At 52.4% G+C, this 22,139-nt stretch overlaps 1 protein-coding gene across 9 annotated transcripts in view; it reads left to right on the forward strand.

Moving 5' to 3' along the window:
• Positions 1-22,139, forward strand: part of KDM4B (lysine demethylase 4B) — a 131,336-nt gene that overhangs the window by 52,664 nt on the left and 56,533 nt on the right. For all 9 annotated transcript variants that reach the window (XR_002826750.1, XM_023745987.1, XM_014447091.2 and 6 more), the window contains 2 exons: positions 15,891-15,940; positions 21,772-21,875. Coding sequence is in view for 8 of the 9 variants with exons in the window: in XM_023745987.1 (XP_023601755.1) it covers positions 15,891-15,940; positions 21,772-21,875 (154 nt within the window). In the remaining variant the exon portion in view is untranslated. The remainder of the gene's footprint in view (positions 1-15,890; positions 15,941-21,771; positions 21,876-22,139) is intronic.

Genomic DNA, 22,139 nt, shown 5'->3' on the forward strand with positions numbered 1-22,139 from the left:
GGAGCCATGGGAAGATGACCAGGCAGCAGCCCTGAAGGCCCTTGGTGGAGAGCACTGGTGTCTAGAGGAGGCCTGGTTGGCCATGTGCAACTTCATGGCTTCTGAGACTCCAGGGCAGCAGTCACCAGGGGGCCCCATTCCCTGACTCAGGCACACCCCCTTCTCCAGTGACAAGGGTATCTCCTCCTAGCCACCTTGCTCTGGCAAGATCCCGAAAGGCCCCATGGTGTCAGGGAAGGCTCTGTGCCAAGGTTGGTAGGAGCCTGACAGCTTCACAGATTGGTTTCAGTAACTTAGCTTCCCAACATCACACCCTGTCACCTCACTGGTACAAGATGCGAGAGCAGATAGACATTCCCCCCTTCTCCCCTCACTCACCCGGCCGAACTCCCACTTGGTATCTGAGCACAGAGTTGGTGTGGCTGTGGTGCCTGGGGAGGTCAGATGGATAAGACCTACCAAGATGTCAGCAGGTGGCTTGATTTGTACCTTGTAACTTGGTGGGGAAACCTAGGTCCTGAGCTAAGGTGACAGAAATACAGCAACAAAGAGTATTTTAGAGCAGAAACCTCCTCCTGAGAGCAGATGTAAGCGTGTTTGGGGAGCTGTGGGTTGCTGGGCTCATCCAGGGGATCGTAGAGAGGGGAGGAGCGCCTTCTTGGTCACCTTTCCAGTCTCCTCTTTTGACCATGACTGTGGCCACGGTACCAGAGCTGGGTGTGCTTTATTCCATTTGTGCCTAACCCACTTGCCCACTGCCTCCTTCCAAGACTCCTGCGTATGTGTCAGGGAATCCAGCACGACTTTCCTGGATGTAGTTGCAGGGGTGTTGCAGTCGTGCACTCTGGCGCTTGGGATCACATCGGTGGCGTAGCGCTAGCATGAGCGGTTTAACACCATGGCCAGGAGTGTCTGTGCATGCAGGTGCTTAGGGGAAGGATGGCTGTGTCACCACAGCCCAGAAACCCTCCCAGCCCTCCTAGCCATCCCTCAGCCTTGCTTTTGCCAGAACCACACTATTGCCCTGATGCCCCAGGCCTGGCTTTCTGCTTGTCAGGATTTGTGTAGTAAATCTAAAACCGAAAGCTGGTTTTGGCATTTGAAAAATTAACTCTTGATGCTAGAGAGACCTTAGAGCAGTGGTTCTCAACCTGTGGGTCACGACCCCTTTGGCGGTTGAATGACCCTTTCACAGGGGTTGCCTAAGACCATCCTGCATATCAGATATTTACATTACGATTCACAACAGTAGCAACATTACAGTTATGAAGTAGCAACGAAAATAATTTTATGGTTGGGTCACAACATGAGGAACTGTATTTAAAGGGCCAGAAGGTTGAGAACCACTGCCTTAGAGTTTGACTCTGGGCAATCAAGTGCCATCGGACTATGAAACTAGGATTGTGTTGCTCATCCCCATGGTGGGTATGGCAACGGGCAGTTTCAAAGCATTTTGTACAGCATGGCACCACGCAGTTTTAATCACAGATCCTTCCATTCGCATGACTGGTTTCTCTCACCAACCTTCCCCGCACTAAATTCTTAACAGCCTGGCTGAGCCTAGCGGTGGGTCACGTGAGAACACGTGCCTGTGCCTCTCAGGCAGAGCAGGGCACCCAGGAAACCCAGTGCGTTTAGGGGTGCTCACCCAGGGGCTCCCACACTTCAGCGCCATCTGTCTCCATGGGCTGGTTCCTCGCGTGTTGCTGCACACGGGCAGGGACAGACACAGTTGGTGTTTGTTCAGGGAATGCAAAGTGATTTTAGCATCGAGTTAACAGAGGAAGGTCAGCCTTCTGCTAAGGAAAAATCTCACCATGTGCTGTCATCCAGAGCCAGCAAGACTGAGGCGGGGGGTCTGATATTTCTGACCAGCTATTGCTGTACTGTGAGCCCAGACAGCTGGGTGTCCCTGCAGCCGATGGAATTAGGAAATGGGCTTTTTTGCAGGGGTGGAAGGTCCCAGCATGGACTGGGGCCAGGAGTTCCCAATGTAAAAACTATGAAGTTGTTTCTTGTTCCTTAGTCATTTGTTATAAGCTTGTCTATTTGTCACTGTTTTGGTAGTGTACTCTCTCTTTTTTTAAAGACTTTATTTTTTTGAACTGTTTTAGATTTATGGAAAAGCTGAGAATGATAGTACAGAGATTTCCCATGTGCCTCACACCTGGCTTCCTTATTATCTTTTATTAGCCTGGTACATTTGTCACAGTTAATGAACTCACACTGATACACTCCTGCTAACTACAATCCATACTGTATTCAGATTTCCTCCGTTTTCCCTACTGTTCTTTCTCTGTCCCAGGACCCAATCCAGGATCCCAAGTGACATTGGGTTGTCACATCTCCATAGGCCCCTCTGGGCTATGACAGTTGATCAGACTTTCTTTGATTTGGTGACCTTGACAGTTTTGAAAAGGGATTTTGTGGAAAGTCCCTGAATTAGGGTTTGTCTGGTGTTTTTCTCATGGTTATACCAGGGTTCTGGGTTCTTGGAGGAAGGCCCCACAGTGAAGGGCCCTTCCATCCCCTCATACCCAGGGTCATGTGTCACCATGAGTTCTCATAGTTGATGTTGACCTGGCTGAGTGTGTCAGTCACTCTCTCCCCTTGCCATGCTGCCCTCTTTGAAGTGTGTGTGGCTTTTTTTAAAAATCCCAAAACTTCCAATATCAGAATTAGGAAGAGAATAATTAGCAGTACAGCCCTGTGCCTAATACCCAGATTGGACAGATATGAGCCTTCTGGCATACTTCTGTCAGATATTTTTCACCTCTTTCCTTTCTCCTTTTCTCAAGTTGGGGTAGTTTCAGTATTTCTGTTGCTTCATAATACATCCGCCCAGAGTTCTGGCTTGCATTGGTTAGTCCACACTTCTGTAGGTCAGAACCAAGGCACAGGCCAGCCGGGTCCTCAGTTCCGGGGCTCAGAGGCTAAAGTTGAGGTGTCGGCGGGCCCTTTTCTGGGAACTCTGGGGAAGGTCCACTTCTAGGCTTATTCAGGTTGTTGGCAGAGTGAGGTCCTTGTGTTATCACTGGCTGTCAGCCTTGGGTGCTGTCTGCACCTAGAGGCTCCTCTTAGGTGTCCCCCTACATCTCCAGGGAAGTCTTGGGGGGTCCCCTCACACTTGGCACCTCTGACTTGAGGAAGGGCCCCACTCCTCTTCAGAGCTCACCTGCTTAGATACGGCCCACCAGGGTAATCTCTCCAATTTTAAGGTTTACTGATTTGGGACCTTAATTTTAACAGCAATACACCCTCATGGAAGCACTGGGAGGAATGTTTCAATAACTGAGAACAGATGTGTGAGCCCCAGGGGCCAGAAGTATTGGAGACATCTGAGAACTGTGCTTGCTATAGTGTGTTCCCTTTATTATTATTATTATTTTTTAATTCTCATCCAAGGATATTTTTTCCATTGATTTCTAGAGAGAGTGGAAGGGAGGGAGGAAAGAGAGAGAGACAGAGAGACAGAGAGACAGAGAGAGAGAAACATCGATGTGAGAGACACATCGACTGATTGCTTCCCACATGCGCCCCTACTGGGGCCGGGGAACCTGCACCCAAGGTACATGCCCTTCACCAGGAATCAAACCCATGATCCCTTGGACCTCAGGCTGACACTTTAACCATTAAGCAACCAGCCAGGGCTATAACTTTTAAAAAATATATATTTTTTCATTGATTTCAGAGAGAAAGGGAGAGGGAAAGAGCTAGAAACATAAACGATAAAAGAGAATCATTGATTGATCGGCTGCCTCCTGCATGCCCCCCACTGGGGAGTGAGCCCGCAACCTGGGTATGTGCCCAGGCGGGAATCGAACCCAGGACCCTTCAGTCCGCAGGCCAGTGCTCTCTCCACTGAGCCAAACCAGCTAGGGCTATAACCTTTTTTTTTTTTTTTTTAAGTCATGAAACATAACATAGTACGGAAAGTATACAAAATATGTATGTACCAAAAAAAAAAATATTTATGTCCAGTTAACCAAATGGCTCTACAGCCAACCCCTGGTTAACCTTCATGATGTCAGGAAAAGCACCTTCTCCCTACCATGCACTGGTGCCCCTCCCCATCCAGAACTGACGACCACCCTCCTGCCTTTGATGGTGCTTCTCTGTGTCATTTTTCTGCTTGTGTCTGTGTCCCTGGGCAATTGAGTGTTGGCCAGATTTGAACTTCATAAATGGACTCATTTGTATCTTGCATTTGTTCCTGTTACATGTGGCGATAATTTATTCATTTTCATGGCTGTAGAATTTTCCATTATATGACTGTTCCTCCATCTGTTTATTTGTTCACTGTTGATGGACATTTGGGTTGTTTTCAGTTTGCGGCTGTTGCAAACAGCGAGTCATCTTTTACCTGCCACTGTGTAAGAAGTCCATTAGTAGACATGACGATGAGATGAGAAATAACATACTAGTGCTTCTTGTGATGCTTCCTATGTGCTAGGCGGTGCTTGGAGTGACTTCGTGTACTTGTCTGCAGCCCCTGCCATCCTCCATCACAGATGAGGCGTAGACACTGGCTTGGAAGTGGTGGGACGGCGACTTAAACTAGGCCATTGGCCCAGCCCGCATTCCTAACCACTGCTCTGCTCTGCCCCTCAAAGTATCATTCTTTGAATCAGGAGGGGTGGCAGTTTCTGGCCAGATAGTTGCTCAGCTTTGGAGACAGGGTACATCCCAGCTGGCAAAGTTGGTCCAAATTTGAAGGTCAAGTTCAGGAGAGAAGGACCCTTTTCTTACAGGGCCCCTAAAACAATCACTGACTCTAACTCCACTAGCTGAAATAGAAACTGGTAGGTTCTTGTGGGAGATGGAGGGGATGATGCAGGAATGTGGGGCCCCAAGCTGACAGAGGCCCTGCCACCTTCCACAAAGAGCTTCCAGGTTACCCTGGGCATAAGTGTCCTGGTGGGGGAAGAGGGAGGGAATGTTCAGGGACCTTTGATAGACAGGCCTGGGAGGCAGCATCCATGGCTCTGCCCACATCTCATTGGCTGTTGTCCAGTTACATGACCACACTTTAGTATTATGGGATGCTGGGAAACTTAGTCTAACCATGTGTCCAGGAGGAGAAGGGAAAGGGGTGGGTGCTGAACGAAGGTGGTTGTCAGGTTGTAGAGGAGACGGGTCTGCTCAAGCCCTGGACTCACACGAGGACAGATGCCATCTGTCGGGAAAGGAGCTTACAGAGTGGCTGTACCTCCCCTTCCTGTCCCTGCAGCAGGGCAAGCCTGGCATTCTTGGCAGCCTGGGAGCCCCTGAGATGGAGACAGGGGAGCTGCAGTGGTGAGGAAGTCTGTGGAAGGAGAGGGACCGGGGCAGCCCAAGGAGGGGCCCAGCTGGAGGATGGGCGGCTAGATCAGGAGCTGAAGTCTAGAAGTTTCCTGGGCTAGAAAGCTACTGCACTGAGGCATTCCAGGAAGCTTCCTCTGGCCAGGAGGGTGAGTTAGCATGGGAGGGAGGATCCAGGGCCTGGGTGGGGGTGGGCAGGGTGGGTTAGCCCTGCTGCCTGGTCGCCAGCCCTCTATGCAGTTATGATCATCTCCTGCCTGTCTGCCACTCATGGCCGCGGGCATCACTGGCTGTCGCGTGGACCCGCTGGCTTGCTTTGGCAGGAGCAGATGGCCCTTCATTTTAGAGTCTTTTGTTCAAAGTAGGTGCTTTAGAGTTGGCCCAGCGATGCCCTGCATTATTGTGAGGCTGCAGGATTTTTGCTTTAGGGCAGTTGGAGCCAAGAAAGCCCTCCTGGTTCCCACGTTCCTGGTTCTGGGATGGCACCAGACGAGAAGCCCGAAGCCTTTCCCTGCCCACCACTCTAGAAACTGTTGGCTCTTCGGTTTGAAATGTCAATCTGGAGATCCTCCCACAGGCAGTGTTTAGATTAGGAGTTGATTCAAACTGGGGAAGCGGGGAGGGGTCTGTGGCTGCTCAGGGGTGGTGGCAAGGGGCTTTCTGTTGCAGAGAGGGGCATCCTGGCCCAGAGTTGCTTACCCCCACACCTGTCATTCTAGCTGAGCCATGAGCGATTTGGGTTCTCTTTTCAGGGTCTGGTTTCCATGGCGAGGTTGCTGCCAACAGATTTCAGCTCCCCAGAAGGGAGATTCCTGGGAGTCTGTGAGTAGGGGGAGTCTGCTTAGCTTTGCTCACAACACTGGCAGTGAATGTGCTCCTCTCATGTTAGCCCATCAGCAGCAGATGGGAGCCCTTGTGGCCTTGGGATGCTGTGGGGCAGGTGCAGGATGGGACCAGAGGTGGCCGTGTCGCCAAGACGAGACACGCTAATGGCCCTTGTTCAGCAGCTTCCTGTGAGGCTTGATCTGTCTGCTCTCTCCCTCCTGATTGCGAGCTGAATAGAGCTGAGCCAATGTAACTTGTGTGTGAGCTTAACCCTCTCCAAGTGCCAGGGTCCAGAGCGACTCGGGAGTGACTCTAAGTGCCCTGTGGCTTTCATCTCCTGGGCAGGAGGCTGAGACCCAGATGGTCTTACACATGGAAGCTGGAACCCCTGATGGTCACAGGGCCTGTTTGTAAAGTTTGTGTAATCCTCATGCCCACCATTCTAAAAAGCTAGTCCCCTAGTTAAGAGGGTAGGTCAAGGATACCCAGGGTCATCTCTGGTCCTTCCAGTTGCCAGGGGCCTCGGCTGCCAATGTGTGTCCACACGAGGTTCAGTAGGCCTTGCGAGTCTGTGTGACAGTGAATGCAAATACCAATGATATGGGAAGTCATTTTAATAGATCTGGAGTCTCCCACATAGAAGGGGTCCTGACTGTTCTCAACCTGCAGAGACCGGGATTTCAGCCACCCTCTCAGGCCTGCACCAGCTCATTCCCACGTCCCGGGCTTGTGTTGAAGACTCGGGTGGCTGACAGTGGTCTGTCTAATTCCTCTCCACTCTGGTCAAATGGGAGCCAAGATCTTTCTCTCTTGAGTCAGCAGCCCCTATCCCTTCAGACACTCCTGTCCTCTCAATAGATCGTCCTCGCTCTTTTCTGTTCAGACCGTCTTACATGTTTCAACAGGAATAAATCAAGCATGTCCCCTGCTAAGGCACACACGCTACTGGAGGAGGAACTTGGTGGTGGGAGCAGCCAGCGTCACTAGCTACCACAGGGTTCTGGGCACACTGGGAGGCTGCCCCCTGGTTGTTTTACGAGCAGAAATTCAGACCAGTTCTATGAGAGGAGATTGAGGTCTTTGTAAATGGCACCAAGTTCTCACCAGCCTCGTGTCCCATGAATTGGTCTCCCCCACGCTGGCAGCATAGGCCCTTTCTTCCTACTCTTACCGGATGCTCAGTTGCCTGTGCCTGCCTTTCAAAACCTCACCTGAGAAAGACCCCCCACAGCTTTAAAAACAGCATCAAAAACATGCCCAGTTGGCATCCTTGGTCCTGTCACATACCAAAAATGATTCACGTGCCTGTAATAAACGGGCTGGGAATCAGATGTCTCCAATTCAGCGATTAATTGCAGGCTCAACACCACTCACTTTGTAAAGTCTGCTCCTTTAATTAAAGTGGCTGGCAGTGTGTGCAGCCAACTCCCGCTCCCCTGAAGCTGGGCCCTGTAGCTGCGGGACCTCTAGGATGCTGACCTACCCCAGATCCCCACGGGGAGGTGCTGCAAACAGCTGGGACCCAGTAGAGATGGGGGCAGGCTGGGCACAGCCCTGGTGCCCAGGTGCTGACAGCGCCCCCCCCCCCACACACACACATACACATACTCCCAGCTCCCACCCCGGCTCAGTGCACCTTTGTCTCCTGCCAGCAGGCCAGTTCATTTTTGCATTCCTACTGGCGGTCGTCTCCATCTGAGACATCCCATTTTCTCTGAGCAGATGCTCCCAGGACTCTGTTTATCTCGTGTGTAGGTTTCAATAAAAATGTCATTATTTCAAATCATTGACACTGCTGGTGTGAGATACCAAATTTCATTCTCTGTTGTCTCGGAAAACGATCCATTAAAGATAAAACTGCCGTGGCTCAATAAGGTCCTTTCCTGGCAACAAGACACCCTGGTCCTGGGCTGATCCTATCATCCCAGCAAGTGTTCATATCTGTTCTGGGGTGGGGACAAATGAGGGAGGCTGCCTCCCCGTTTAACAGGGCTCCTCGGGAATTAAGATGGGATTTCCAGATAAACTGGGCCGCTATCCCTCTGCTGTCAGACCATTTCAGTCACTCTCTCAGTGAGGGAGCCGTGCAGCCCAGGCCATGCTCCTTTGTGTAGCGGTGACTAAGTAGGGGTGTACAGGAGCGCGCCCCTCCCCCCCCGCCAGATTGTAGTTTCCATGTGTGCACCAGCTGTTCAGGGGCCTGGAGACGTACTTCTGTTTCGCTCCTGAGTGTTTAGGAAAGGGCCTTAGCCTCCCCTTTCTTCCCTTGGGCCAGGTCCTCTGGAGTCTCCCTTCTAGGCTCACTGGGTTGGGGACAACGCTTCCTTCCCTCCCAGTGGGGTGGGTAGACCCAGGGTGTCTTGGTGGTTCCAGGGCCGCTATCCATCCAGGCCTTTGGACCTGCTCCCTCGTGTTTCAAGGGCAGGCCTCTCTGCCAGGCGCTTTTTCTGACATTTTTTATTTTGCTAGACGACCCACTTGTCCTGCTTACCTCTACTGTCCAGGATACTGTTCGCAGTGCTTCTTTCATATTTCTACCATCATGATAAGGCCACCCTGCTCATACCCACCACAACTGCAGTCAGTGCTGTTGTCACAATCAGTTGGCACCCCTACCTTGTTTACTGAAGGACTTGATCACAGGTGAGTTTCTTGCCCTTTCCTGCTCTGTACAGAGGCACCAGGCGGTTGTCACCTATCAGCATCAGCCTTGTAGGCTCTCCTGGGTCAGATTCTGATTCTGTCAGCGGCAGGCACTCACTGGGGTTTATGTTTAACCTTGTTTGTGGTGAGGAATTTCTGCTTTCGACCCCAGGCAAGGGGCAGGAGCGACCTCAGTAGGTTTCATAGTCTGCTGTGGATGTTTCTGGTGCATATGTTGATTTTTTAAATTCTGTGCCCTTGCTGGACTGTTTTGTCTTGTAGTTCATCCACTTGTTCTCTTAGTTTTCCAAGTAGAAGGTTGTGTTACTTAAAAGAAAAAAGCTTGTCTCTTTCCTTCTAATTGTTACTCCCCTTTATCTTTCTCTTGACTGATTACCTTGGCTGGTGTCTTCAGTGTGTGCTGTTGAGTGGCTGCAATAACGGGCAGCTTGCCTTGCTCCCAACTTTCCGGAATGCGTCGTGCCTCACTGTGAGGTGTGATCTTAGGAAGGTTCCTCCTAGTCCTAGTTGGCTAAGAAATTTTATACTGAATGGTTTGAAATTTTATATAGATTTTTATTTGCAACCTTGGGGATAAACACTTGGTCTTGTAATAAACATTTTTGTGTCTGATTTGCTGATATTTTATTTAGGACTTTTGTGGCGTGAGACTGGCCTATTATTTTCCTGTGTATCTTTATCCTGTGTTTGTGACAGGGTTTCTCACTCATTCATTCATTAAAAAATATGCCAGATTCATAAAATAAGTTCACTAACATCTGATGCTCCCGTCTGCTCGGTAGTATAAGTGGGCACTGGCCCTTAGTGTGAAGGTTTACTAGGACTCAGTAAAACCACCAGGGCCTGGTGCCATTTCCAGCCTCTCTGACTTTGTCTTTTCAGGGTTTCTGATTTGTCTGATGGGGCTTGTATTAACCTGGTGGATGCCTTGGTCTAAGGCACAGAAGATGCTGAAGAGCCAACTGCATTTGTGACACTGAGCCCAGCACCGGGGTTGGGTACCGTGGCTCACCACTCCTGCATCCTCAGGGCTGGGACAGGGTTTGTCTCGGTGGCCATCACATCAGGGGTGACTGCTTGTGATTGTGTCTGGGCACATCCACTCCACAGTGTAGACAAGTGGAGTAGTGAGGCCCAGCTCAGTCTAACCATCTCGGAAATGGCTCTTCTGTTGCTGGGGACTCTCGGGGAAGCCTGTTCTGTGATGAAGCCTGTTCTGTGATTCGGTCTTTCTTCTGGGCCTGTCCAGGCCGTGGGGCAGTGTGCTGGGACCGTCCCACCGACTCATGGTGAGAGAGGTCACAGGCTTTGTGTTTGGGGACTGCAGTAATAATGGCTTTAATGTCTGCCCAGCATGCAGGGCCCTGGCAGGGCCGATGGCATTTGGAGCTGCCTCAGCCTCCTGGGCCTGTGCGGGTGGGTGGCTTGCTTGTGTCAGGTGGCCTCCAAGTTGACACGTGGTCTCGATACTTCCAGTGGTCTCTGCCTTCTTGCTCCTGTTTCCGTAATTACAGCATGTTAAACGACGCCGGGCCTGTCTGCCCAGGCCTTGTGCAGACGCTGTGAAATTAACTTTCTTACCTTTCGGCACGCGTCAGGCTGAACTGACATTTCCAAAGGACTCCTGGCTGGACCCCTGCTCTTGGCATGAGTTTCTCAGCAGAGAGGAGGGTGGGAGATGAGCCTTCTTATCACCGGGGCCTAATTGCAGGAAGCCATGTGCCAGTGGAAGCTGTCACGCTCAGCGATGAAGAAATTCCAGGTACTGTTGTCACTGGCCGAGTGGAAAGTCTTGGGGGGAAAAAGAAAGTCAGTGTTACGGTGTTGCAACTCCTGATTCTGAGCAGGGCGGTCCCAGGCAGGAGCCCCACAGAGACTGGGGGGCCTCTCCAGGAAGGGTCGTTGGGGATTTAGAGCTTTGATTTGAGAGCCTGGCCCCCAATCAAGTCTTATTATCCTTGCAGGGCAGGACAGGGTGCTGGGAATTACCTCATTACCATGTAAATGCCTCTCTCTTTGAAGGGAAGCCAGTCCACCTGTGATAGCCCTGCAGCCCAGAGTGGCAGGTGCGAGGAAATGAGGGGCCAGTGGCCAGACCATCCACCGGGCTGTGGGCTGGGTGAGAGGGCGTCCACTGGAGTTTCACATCGCTGGTCCTGAGGATTTCTCCGTGACCACGGATTTTCTTGCTGGTCTGAGAGGCAGCAGCCCCTCTGGCATTGCCTGTCCGTGGCCCAGGAGAGGAGGGGTAGAGGCCAACCACCCTCGCTTTTTGGGTTTTGTATGGCTGTCCTAGGGCAATGACACACAGGATCCTGGGACTGCTGGGGGTCAGCTGGGTGACAGGTACTGTGGTGCATGCACCCGAGTGTAGCCTTCTCTTGGGGCATCACATCACCCATCCAGGCAGGTGGCTCCAAGCGCCTACTCCTGGTGGATACAGAGGATGGTGGGAGTCCACGCTGAGAGCCAATTGGTCCTGTGAGGCCCTGTCGCACGTCCTCATAACTAATGGCCCCCGAGCAGGTCCCTGCTCTCCAAGATGCTCTGTGTTCCTCTTCCTGACACACTCATTTAATTTTTAACTCACAAGGCATTTGCTTATTTATTTTCATTGTTCTTGATAATAATTCTAAGCCATTAGAGGGGAAAATTATATTCAAAAATGCTGTTTCACACTTTATTTGTTTGATGATTTAGAGCGATAGAAAGTAGCACATTTGCTGGCTTTTATAGTCTGATAATTATTCACATCCATCAAGCCATTCCAGGGGAATAAACAAAACACCGAGAAAATGACACTATTAATAGCATCCTCCTTGGCGGACAGGAGACTTCCCCGGCCGTGTTGGTGAAATGGAGGCTGCCTGTCCCCTGGCTGAGGCGAGCAGCCCTGCCCGCAGAGGACGCGTTTCCTTGTAATCACCTGGCTCCGTCAAGAGCCACCTGGCCAACCTGCTGAGGCCTCCACCTACCCAGCACCCATGACGCACCCAATGTCACAAGCCCTGGAATTTCTTTATTGGTCCCCCGGAGTCTGCCATGACCTGCACTGGCAGAAGCCCCTAAGGTACAGGGCCTCGAGGTGTCCCCCAGCCACTGGCCTGGCCTCAGGCCTGGCCTCAGCAGGGCCTGGCGAGAGGTCTTATCCTCTGGCCTCAGGGTTAAACCAGGAACATTGGGCCAAATGACGTTCCTCTCCAGTGTCCAGTCTTTCTAATATGTTCCCAAACCCCAGTAAACGGGTCAGACTCTCAAACATGTAGGTGGGTCTGTTGGTTGGTCCATCGTTTGAACTGTGAAACTGCTGAACTGTTGTTTCTTAACCATCATATGGCTTTTGGGGGGCCTTGAGTCCCCATGGGGACCCAGATTCTGGGCTCCTCTATTTCCTGTTGCATCCTGTGAGCTTTATGCCTAGTCTAAAAACATGTTATTTTCTCACCGAAGCCCCTGCTATTTGCAGACAGCTGCCTTTCTGACAACGGTGTCTGGCAAACGACGCCCGGTTTGTCTCTCTTGGCCTCTTCCGTGCTTCCACGACATTAAAGCAGGGTTATGGAGCCTGTCAAGTCCTGCTGCAGCCCCTGCAGGGTTACCTGACTGGTTGCCAGGATACCGTTCCGACCATGCAGCCGAAGATATGAACCAAATTTTCTGTGACGTTCTGGTTTAGAGTGGTCCAGATGTACTTTGTGTCAAAAAAGCTTTAAAAGCAGAGAGAAAGTAGGGAGGGGTTTTAAAATACGGAGATAAAGACACAGGTGGATGGGGGATAGCTCTGGAGAAAGTTCCGGAAGAGCAGTTCTGGCCTGGCTGACCTCAGGGCTGGGACTTGCCTTGTGTCCAAAGTGGTGGCCAACGTGTCCTCTAGGAGGTGCCTGCTGTGACTGCCCTCAGCCACTGTCTTAGAGCCAGGCTCCCACAGGCAGGGCTGGGGACTGTGGCCGGAGGGACCTGGGTGACGCTGCACAGGTAGCCTGAACCCCCCTCTATTTCTGCCTCTACCTCTAAAGCCCCTGCTCGCTTCTCCCTTGCACTCTGCCCTGTTCCTTTCTCCTCACATCTCCAGATTGTGCCAGCATGACTGTGTGCTGGGCCGCAGTCTCCATGCCCTCCCACTGGCCTAGAGAGTTGACTGCCCAGGAGGGCCCACTAGATGCTACTTGTCCTGGAAGGGGAAGCAGGTTGACTGAAGCACGTGGCCAGCCCTGGAGGACGCATGAGGGCCTATGTGTAGCAGGGCATGAGGGGTACCAGCCTCGCTGGAGAGGCTGGGGAAGAGCGCTTGTGCTGGTGGAGAGTGGGCTTGGGGAGCCAGGAGAGGTTCTGAGCAGCATTGGGGCTGAGCTGGAAGAGGTAGAGAGGCTGGAGACTCCGCCCTAGCCCAGACCTGAGACAAACAGGTAGTCAGGACAGGTGAGGCCAGAGCTCCCATGGCCTTCTGTCCAAGGAAACCACATAAGAACCCTCTGTCACATATAGAGAGAGGCTGCCTGGGTTGTAGCTGGCAAAACTGATTGGTTTGGCCCTGAGGTGTGACCTTGTGATGGGGACAGATCTCTTGGGGAGTGAGACAAACTGCCCCCATGTTGGTGACCAATATACTGACTCGGTTTTATGGCCCCGAGAACTCGCTCACTAATGTCCAGACAGATGCTCCCTGCCTTGAGGGTTAGCGAACACACTCGCTCAGCTCCAATAGCTGCTTCTCCTTCTTTCCCTTTTTTTTCCTTCCAGAGCCAAACCTGAGAGTCTGGATGCCTGATCTGGGCATGAGACTGGGTGGGACTGTGACAAGGATACCGTGCACAGGGCTTCTTGGGGGCCCCAGGTGGGACCCCCACAAGGCTCTGGGGTCCCCACAGGGTCCTGGGGACTTCTCTCCAGTGGCAAATGTCAGTCCCTGTTGGAAGGCAGCTCTGTGACTGGCTCACTAGGGCCCCTATGTCATCGGGCTCACCGGGGCCCCCAAAAGGTCAAACCTGGTGGGAGAGACCCCAGTGGGAACCTGTGGCCCACAGTTTCGGAGTTTCTTCCAGCCATTGGAAGGCCGCAGGACTCGGCCGTGGTCCAGTGGCTATGGAGTCTTTACTGCCCCCCTCCCCCTCCTCCTTCGACCGGCTCATCTTCAGTGCTCTGTGTTGTTAAGGACCCTTGCCCCAGTTATACCTGCCTTCCTCTGAAAACTGAGGTTTTCATCTTGCCATGTCCCTGGGGCTTGGGCTGGCATGGTGTGTCATTGGCAGTGGGGCTTCTTGGCACCACCGAAGTTGCCACTGAATTGGTCCAAATGGTGGGAGGCACTACTGGCTCTGGGACATTGGAGCCAGCAGGCCCCATGGCGCCGGCTTCCCTTCCTGGAGTCTTTCTAATCTCCCCAGGGGCTGCTCTCCTGAATGCTCAGCCTAGTGTCCTGCCGTCTGTACTTTCTGATAACAGAGGAGCCACGTTCCAATGTATTAAACTTTTAACATCCACCAGACTCAATTAATCTTATCTTTACAACTCCCAATTACAGGCGGTAATTAAGTGAAAGCAGCATTGTAGACTGGGGATACTGCATTAATCATCACAGCCTTGGTGCCAGAGTTAGTCCTTCCAGTCTGCTGGCGTCTTCCCAGAAGGGACAGAATGTTTCATTTCCCCATTTCGGGGGGACAGTAATCCCCCAAAGATGCTTCAGATTGGGGTTAACTTTTACCGTCTTTGTGTAAGCGATAAAAGGCCATTTTAAAAAGAGTAACTTCATCTTTGTACAGATGATGGAAAATTATCTGACAACAACAGAATTGAAGGTGCTGGGGCCATCTCCTCAAGGGCCCCAGAGTGCCCAGAAATTAATTATTTTTATCCTTTAGATTAGAGACAACACAATACTCACTTATCTCCTACCCCCGCCCCCTTTTATTTTATTAAAAAGGAATAATAGACCTCTCAGTTGGAATAGACTTAACCAGCTACAGCATCTGGGCGATCTTCCGTGTTCCCTGTGGGTACCCATCCTTTGCCTGCACCGTGAGGGAGGGAGGAGGGAGTGGCCCGATGATGCATCTTCACATTTGACTCATTCCAGAAAGTGAGATAGTGGCCTTTTTTATTCTGTCCTCCTCGGGGTCTGTCCTTCTCAGCACTATCTGGTGCCCTATCGTTCTCTGTGGGGGGCAGTCCTGTGCACTGTGGGAGGCTGTGCAGCATCCTTGGCCCCCAGCCACTCTATGACAGGAGCACCCCTAGTCATGACAACCATGGGGACATGGCCCAGTGTGCTGGGAGGTGGGGGGGGGGGGAGGCGGGGAACAGGATCACCCTGGTTGAAACCCATTTTCCTAGAGTCCCTCCTAGATGGGACTTGGGTGTGCTCAGCATTTGTGTCATTAGAACTTGCAGTTCTGCCTGAATTTGTCCAGAAATTGAAGTTTTCATCTTACCAAGTTCCCTGACATGGGCTGAGGCTGGCATGTCAGTTGGGTTGGGGCTTCTCAGTACCACTGTATTCGCCCCCCCCCCACCCCCCGTCCTCTTGTTCTGCCAGCTTCCTCACATAGCATCAGCGGATGTCATTCTCGCTTCATTTGTTTGTAAGCTTCCACCGCACATTTTTAAATTTTTGATGGAGCCTCATATGTAAAATGAGTAAAATTAAAGCTTGTGAAGTGGGTGACAGGTGAAATTTTTCTCCTCCCTGAAGTCTCTTTCCACCTTGGCCCCTGGGCCTGGGAGGGCAGGCTGGCGACACACGGCAACCAGGGTCCCCACCCCTCCAGCTCCAGTCCAGTGCTTTTATTGTATTTTTTGCTTTGTAAGCCTTATCGAGGTTTAGTGTCGCTTAACAGGGAATGTCTGCACTCCTGGCATTCAAGAGTGCTGTCACACCCCCTGGGTCCCTGGTTTGTAGCCCCTCTGCCTCACCAACCCCTTCCGTGTGGAATTCCTTCCCTGACGGCGCCACTCCCCTCACAGCGCTGACCACAGCTACAGTCACACGTCTGCTCTGTGCATGAGCTGTGTGTCTCTCTGAGGCCACACAGACTCCCCGGGGACTCTCAAGTGTGTGGTGGCCACAAGAGCTCACTTCTGACATGCCTTCCTTCTTGTAGGTACGCCATCCCACCGGAGCATGGCAAGCGCCTGGAACGGCTGGCAATTGGTAGGTGTCTGCGACCAAGGGCTGGGGTCTGGGACCTGGGACCTGGGGCCTGGGCAGGGCGAGGTGGGGTAGGTGGGGTAGGTGGGGTAGGTGGGGGTGGGGGGAGGAGGTGGGGTAGGGGAGGTAGAGGGGGAGGTGGGGGAGGTGGGGTAGGGGGGAAGGTAGGGGAGGTGGCGGTGGTGGGGGAGGGGGGGAGGGAAGCAGCAGTCATCCCTCCCAGTTTTGTTGTGTGTCTGGGCTTCAATTCCTGGGAGTTGTAAGAGGTCACTGTCTTATTTTACCATTTTCTTGCACTCCTGTGATTAGATCCGTGGTCCATCTGCTAGGGGGTTTGTCACTTCATGGATTCTGCACAGAATGCCATTGCTTTAAACGCCCTTGTTTTCCGGTTTCTTAGCATGGAATTCTTGGATGTGACCACAGGCTCCCGAGGGCCAGGGAGAGCAGCTGTGTTCTGTCTCCCCTCCCCCCGACGCGTGGCACTGCATCTTGCCCTCTTCTAAGTCTTCAAGTCTCTGTTCAGTCTGGAAATGAGACGTTAGTTAGGAGCACCCTCACCTGGGCCTCAGAGTGCATGGTGGCCACAAGGTCCCTACCCTTTTGTGCGGGGTTCTGACTCGCCTGGGCTCCCTCATTAAATGTCCCTTCCAGCAGCCACTGTCTCACCATTTGTATTTGGATCCTTGCTGGGGCCTCATGGGGCCAATGGATTTGTCTGAGGGGGGTCCCAGGCCATGTCTGGAGAGGGGCACCCTTCAGGGCACCCTGCTTTCTGTCCCAACAGGGTCTGGCCCTTGCTTGTCATCTGGAGAGCCAGCCCCTCCCTCAAAGGCAGCACTCAGGCCTGGGTGGGGTGATTGTTTGGGAGCCACTCCAACATCACAGGGCCCATCCGATCATCCTGATCCTCTGGGTTGCAGTGACAGGCAGCCCAGCCCTCCCAAAGCAGCCATAGAGCCTTCTGGAAGCCATCGCTCAACATTGGTGCAGGCTCTCTCACTGCCGGCCACAGTCCTCTGGCCCCTCCTCACACCTCACCAAAAATGCCCGTCACACTCTCTTCCCCTTCACATTGATGTTTTGACTTTGGAGATGGGAATGGTGGATCTTTCTGAAAATTAGGGGCCCCTGTCCTAGCTGCACTCACAGCTGTGTGCCTGCTCAGCAAATACTACATGCCAGTGACACAGATCCTGAGAACGGAGGAAAGGGTGAGTGGGTAGGTGCCCCAGCCTCCCAGGTGGAGGGTGGTGGTTTGTTTAACATTTCTGTTGGAGACCTGAACCCTGTCCTCATGGGAAGAGCTGCGCCCTGCTCTCCAGAACATACTCTCATGGTAGAAATGCCACAGTTGCACACAGCCCTAGTCAAGGTCTATTTCACTTATTGTGCTCTAAAATAAAAACCAGATTTAAAATGTTTTCCCATTGCATTTTTTTAAATAGACATTTAAAATACATTTTTTAAATCCTCATCTGAGGATTTTTTTTTATTGATTTTTAGAGAGAGAAAAACATTGATTTGAGAGAGAAACATGGGGATTTGTTGCCTTTCGTACATGCCCCAACTGGGGTTGCGCCCCAACTGGGGATCGAACCCACGACCTAGGTATGTGCTCTGACTGGAATTGACTCTGCAACCTTTTGATTCATGGCACAACTCTCCCACTGAGCCATCTGGCCAGGGCTAAAATATAAATTTTAATTTAAGAATATAAGTTTAAAAATTCTTTTCCCATTATGTTAGTTTATTCTTGCTGTTATAAAAAGTTATCACAAGCACAGTGACTTAAAACAATACAAATTCTCTCAAACTTTCTGTAAATCTTAAATTACTCTTTTAAAAGTTCTAATTAAAAACAACCCCACAGATTCATTTCCTCGAAGTTCTGGAGATCAGGAGTCCAAAATGAACCTTTTGGAGCTAAAACCCAGGTGTGGGCAGGGCTGGCCTTCCTGAGTTTCCAGGGAGAATAGTTTCCAGCTTTTTCCAGCTTCTAGAGGTGCCTCATCTCAGGCTCGTGGCCCTTCCTCCATCTTCACAGGCAGCAGTTCAACCTCTTACATCTTCACTCTGACCCTCCTGAGCAGCGGTCGCCAACCTTTCGATCCTCATGGACCACCAGTGGTCTGCGGACCACCGGTTGGCGACTGCTGCTCCTGAGAACCTCTTATGAGGACCCTGTGATGACATTGGCTCTCTGGGAAATCTAGGGTCATCCCCATCTCAGGGGCTTTAACTTAATCCCATCTGCAGAGTCCCTCTTGCCAGAGAAGGGAACATATCACAGGTTCTGGGGATTAGGACACAGGCATCGTGGGTGGCCGCTGTTCAGCCTCCCACACCTACAGAGCCACAGGAGAAAACATCCCGGGCAGTCAGCATGGACATGCTCTGGTGAACACATGGCTGATATCACCTGACCCTCGCCAATAACTTCTCTAAAATTCAGCAGTTAGCCACGCCCGGACTGTTGTCGTTCAATGTGCCTTTTCTACTAGAAAAGTTTCGGATGATCTGAGTGCAAGCTAGAGAACCTAGGTACGCTCTGGGGCCACCTGCCTATCCCGATGGTGCTTTCCCTAGAACTTGGCTGTGCTTCCTGCACCATTCCTACAGCCAGGGCCTTGCTGTCCCTGTAGTTTCTGACCCTTGAGGTTGAGGTGGGGGCGGGAGGACCTGTATAGCTGGCAGGAAGCTTATTGGCTGGGGCTGGAAGAGGAAGAGTGAGCAAGCTCTGAAGTCTACGGGAGGCCACCCATCACTGCTTTTTGAAAAATAGGGATTCATTAAGTCACTCCTCAGCAGGGTGGCTGGAATTTGAGAAACTGGGCTTTTGGCACTGGAGGAGGGTCCGGAAGCCGTGGTGAGGCCTTCCTCCACGGCCCCTCACTCAGGCCTGCTCTCCCCTCCTCCGAGAAAGGACAGAGAGTTCCAGGACACTTGAAGCCTGCCCCCTTCGGTGCCTCTTTCAAACTTTGTTGGGGGCAGGCATCTCCAACTCCACTGTTGAGATGGGTGGAATGAGTTTGTGATTAATATGGAAAATGAATAGCTGCACTCCAAATGGGCTCACTGGGAGAGTTGTGGAGCCCACAGAGCATTAATGTGTTGGCGCATTATTGGTGCTAATCACTTAAAATGTGTGCCTTTATTAGAGCTTTAATGAGAGCCACTTAAACTGTGCATTAAAAAGAGGAACTGCAGAGAGGCCGGCGGGCCAGGCGGCAGGCAGCCATAACTCTAATTGAAATGCTTTTAGTGCAGAGGAAAGTTGCAGGATTCAGTAATCTTTTGCACTTTCCAGAACCTTGCCATTGTGTCCTTTCAGCCAGGCGCCATCTGCCAGCATGGAAAGTGTCAAAGCCCCTTCTCCCCAAGTCAGCGTGGGCATGTGCTTGCACACACATGTGCGCATCCACATGTGAATGTGCCCTCTCTGACCAACGACCTATCAAGAGTGTGTATTAAGGCCTGGGTCAGCTTCCAGAAGGGTCGCTGGGCTGGCTGTGCCACAGGGTCAGTCCTGGAGGGCAGTGGGTACTCCTGGGCATATCCCACACCTCATCCTCACCGAATCCTCATGGCAGCCCTTCCTTGCCACCTCTCGGTGATGGTTTGCGATGAGGAGACCAGCTGCCTTCTGGTGGAATTGCAGACCTTCAGGTGGAATTCCAGAACTTGCCCAGAAATCAGGGTTTTAAAAAGATTCCCAGGTGATTCTAATGTGCAGCCAAGTTTGAGAACCACTGCTTTAACCACAGGATGCAGCTGTCACTGATTTAAGATTCAGCCAGCAAGTGGTTTGGAAGTGTCCCTGAGCTGTGTTAAACACGGTTTCTGAGCAGGTAGAGCTGATGGCCGAGTTCCACATGTTTATAAATATTACCTTAGGTTAGTTACACGGCATCTAATCTAATAAAAGAGAAACATGCAAATTGACCGCACCTCCGCTACACCTAAGCCACACCCACCAGCCAATCAGAGCGACTATATGCAAATTAACCCAACCAAGATTGCGGCTGGCAGCCACGGAGCTGGAGCAAGCAGGAGGCTTGGTTGCCCTGGCGATGGAGGAAGCCAAGCTTCCCACCTGCCCTGGCCGGCTGTGGCCTCTGCTTAAGGCAACAAAGTTTCAATTATAGAAGATAAATAAATCCTAGATACCTGCTTCCAGCCAGCCACCACTGGGAGTTTGGGTGGCTGGGGGCGGTGGCCAGCCTGCAAACAGCCATCAGTCCCTCACCCAGGATGGCCACACCCTCATGGGGTGAGGGTCCCCACTGGGGGGCTTGGCCAGCATGCAAACAGCCATCAGCCACTCACCCAGACTAGCCAGGCACCCCAGCAGGACCCCCCATCCTGAAGGGGGTGTGGCCAGCCTGAAAACGGCCCTCAGCCCCTCACCCAGACTAGCCAGGCACCCCAGCGGGGACCCCTACCCTGAAGGGGATGTGGCCAGCCTGCAAACAGGCATCAGCCACTCACCCAGGCTGGCCAGGCACCCCAGCAGGACCCCCTCCCTGAAGGGGGTGTGGCCAGTCTGAAAATGGCCCTCAGCCCCTCACCCAGGCTGGCCAGGCACCCCAGTGGGACCCCCACCCTGATCCGGGACACCCTTCAGGGCAAACCAGCTGGCCCCCACCCATGCACCAGGCCACTATCCTATATAATAAAAGGGTAATATGCAAATTGACCCTAACAGCAGAACGACTGGGAATGATTGGTCACTATGACACACACTGACCACCAGGGGGCAGACGCTCAATGCAGGAGCTGCCCCCTGGTGGTCAGTGCGCTCCCACAGGGGGAGCTCTGCTCAGCTACAAGCCAGGCTGAAGGCTGCCAGTACAGCGGTGGTGGTGGGAGCCTCTCCCGCCTCCTCAGCAGCGCTAAGGATGTCCCACTGCAGCTTGGGCCTGCTCCCCGCTGGCAAGTAGGCATCCCCCGAGGGCTCCCGGGCTGCCAGAGGGATGTCTGACTGCCAGCTTAGGCCCAATCCCCCAGGAAGCGGGCCTAAGCCAGCAGGTGGTCATCCCCCGAGGGGTCCCAGACTGCAAGAAGTCACAGGCCAGGCTGAGGGACCCCCCCCCCCCGAGTGCACAAATTTTTGTGCACTAGGCCTCTAGTATATATATAGTATTGGACAAAAATAGTGCCCAAATGCAAAACTCTGTAACAGGGTTAGGGACCTGTGTTGTGGACGCAGCCAGGATCGGGCTGCTCTGCCATTTCCCCACAGGACTATAGGCCTTGGGCAGGTTAGTTGATGGCCCAAGCCTTTGTCTCCTTACCTGCCCAGTGGCTGTGTGCACAAAGAGCCAGGGACAGAGCCTGGGCCACTCTTTATTGCAGATTTGGTCGTGATATGTGTGTGGAGAGCATCACTCACTTCTCACTTATCACAGCTTGTCTGGTTCTAGAACATCAGCTTCTGTGTCCTTTCTTTTGGGCTGTGTTCTCACATGGCTGAATGACCATGCGGATGCAATGCAGTTGGTCTTTGGAGGGGTTTGGAGGGGAAGTGTCTGTGCAGCCATGCCACGCCCTGTGCCCCATCTATGACAGGTGTGCTGTGGGTGTGCGCCCTGTCACACAGACAGCCCCGGCTTGCCCTCTGTTCCAGGTTCACTAAATGAAGGCCAGGGAGTGTCACCATTGCGGTCACCAGCGGAGCTCATGGGTGTGTGATGGTCCATGTGGTTGATACCCTTGGCGCTGCAGGCACCCTGCTCTGTGCTCTGACAGGAGAAAAGAGCTGCCCAGAAAGAGTTGTCCTGGCTCAGCCCCCACCCTGGTCTTTAAACTGATGCCCGTCTTTTTCACTCCAGGGTTCTTCCCCGGGAGCTCCCAGGGCTGTGACGCCTTCCTTCGGCACAAGATGACCCTCATCTCACCCATCATCCTCAAGAAGTACGGGATCCCATTCAGCCGGGTAGGTAGGGGCTGCTCCAGGAGGGGCTTCTGGCCCAGGTGATCACAAACAACCCAGGAAACTGGCTTTTTAACCCTTAAGAAGGTTCTAGAACAAGGGCAAGCCAGGGGAGGAGGACCCTGTGGGAGCCTGGGTTCTGAAGGTTTCACCAGAGGAGTGATTTGTCAAGTATGGTGGCAAGTTCTGTGATCAGACCCTCATGCCTCACTCTCACCTGAGTGTCAGCCAGTGGGAAATTGCTTCTGATATTTCAGTCTAACTGCC

This window comes from Myotis lucifugus, unplaced genomic scaffold (genome assembly GCF_000147115.1).
Source record: "Myotis lucifugus unplaced genomic scaffold, Myoluc2.0 scaffold_612, whole genome shotgun sequence".
Lineage (NCBI taxonomy): Eukaryota > Metazoa > Chordata > Mammalia > Chiroptera > Vespertilionidae > Myotis > Myotis lucifugus.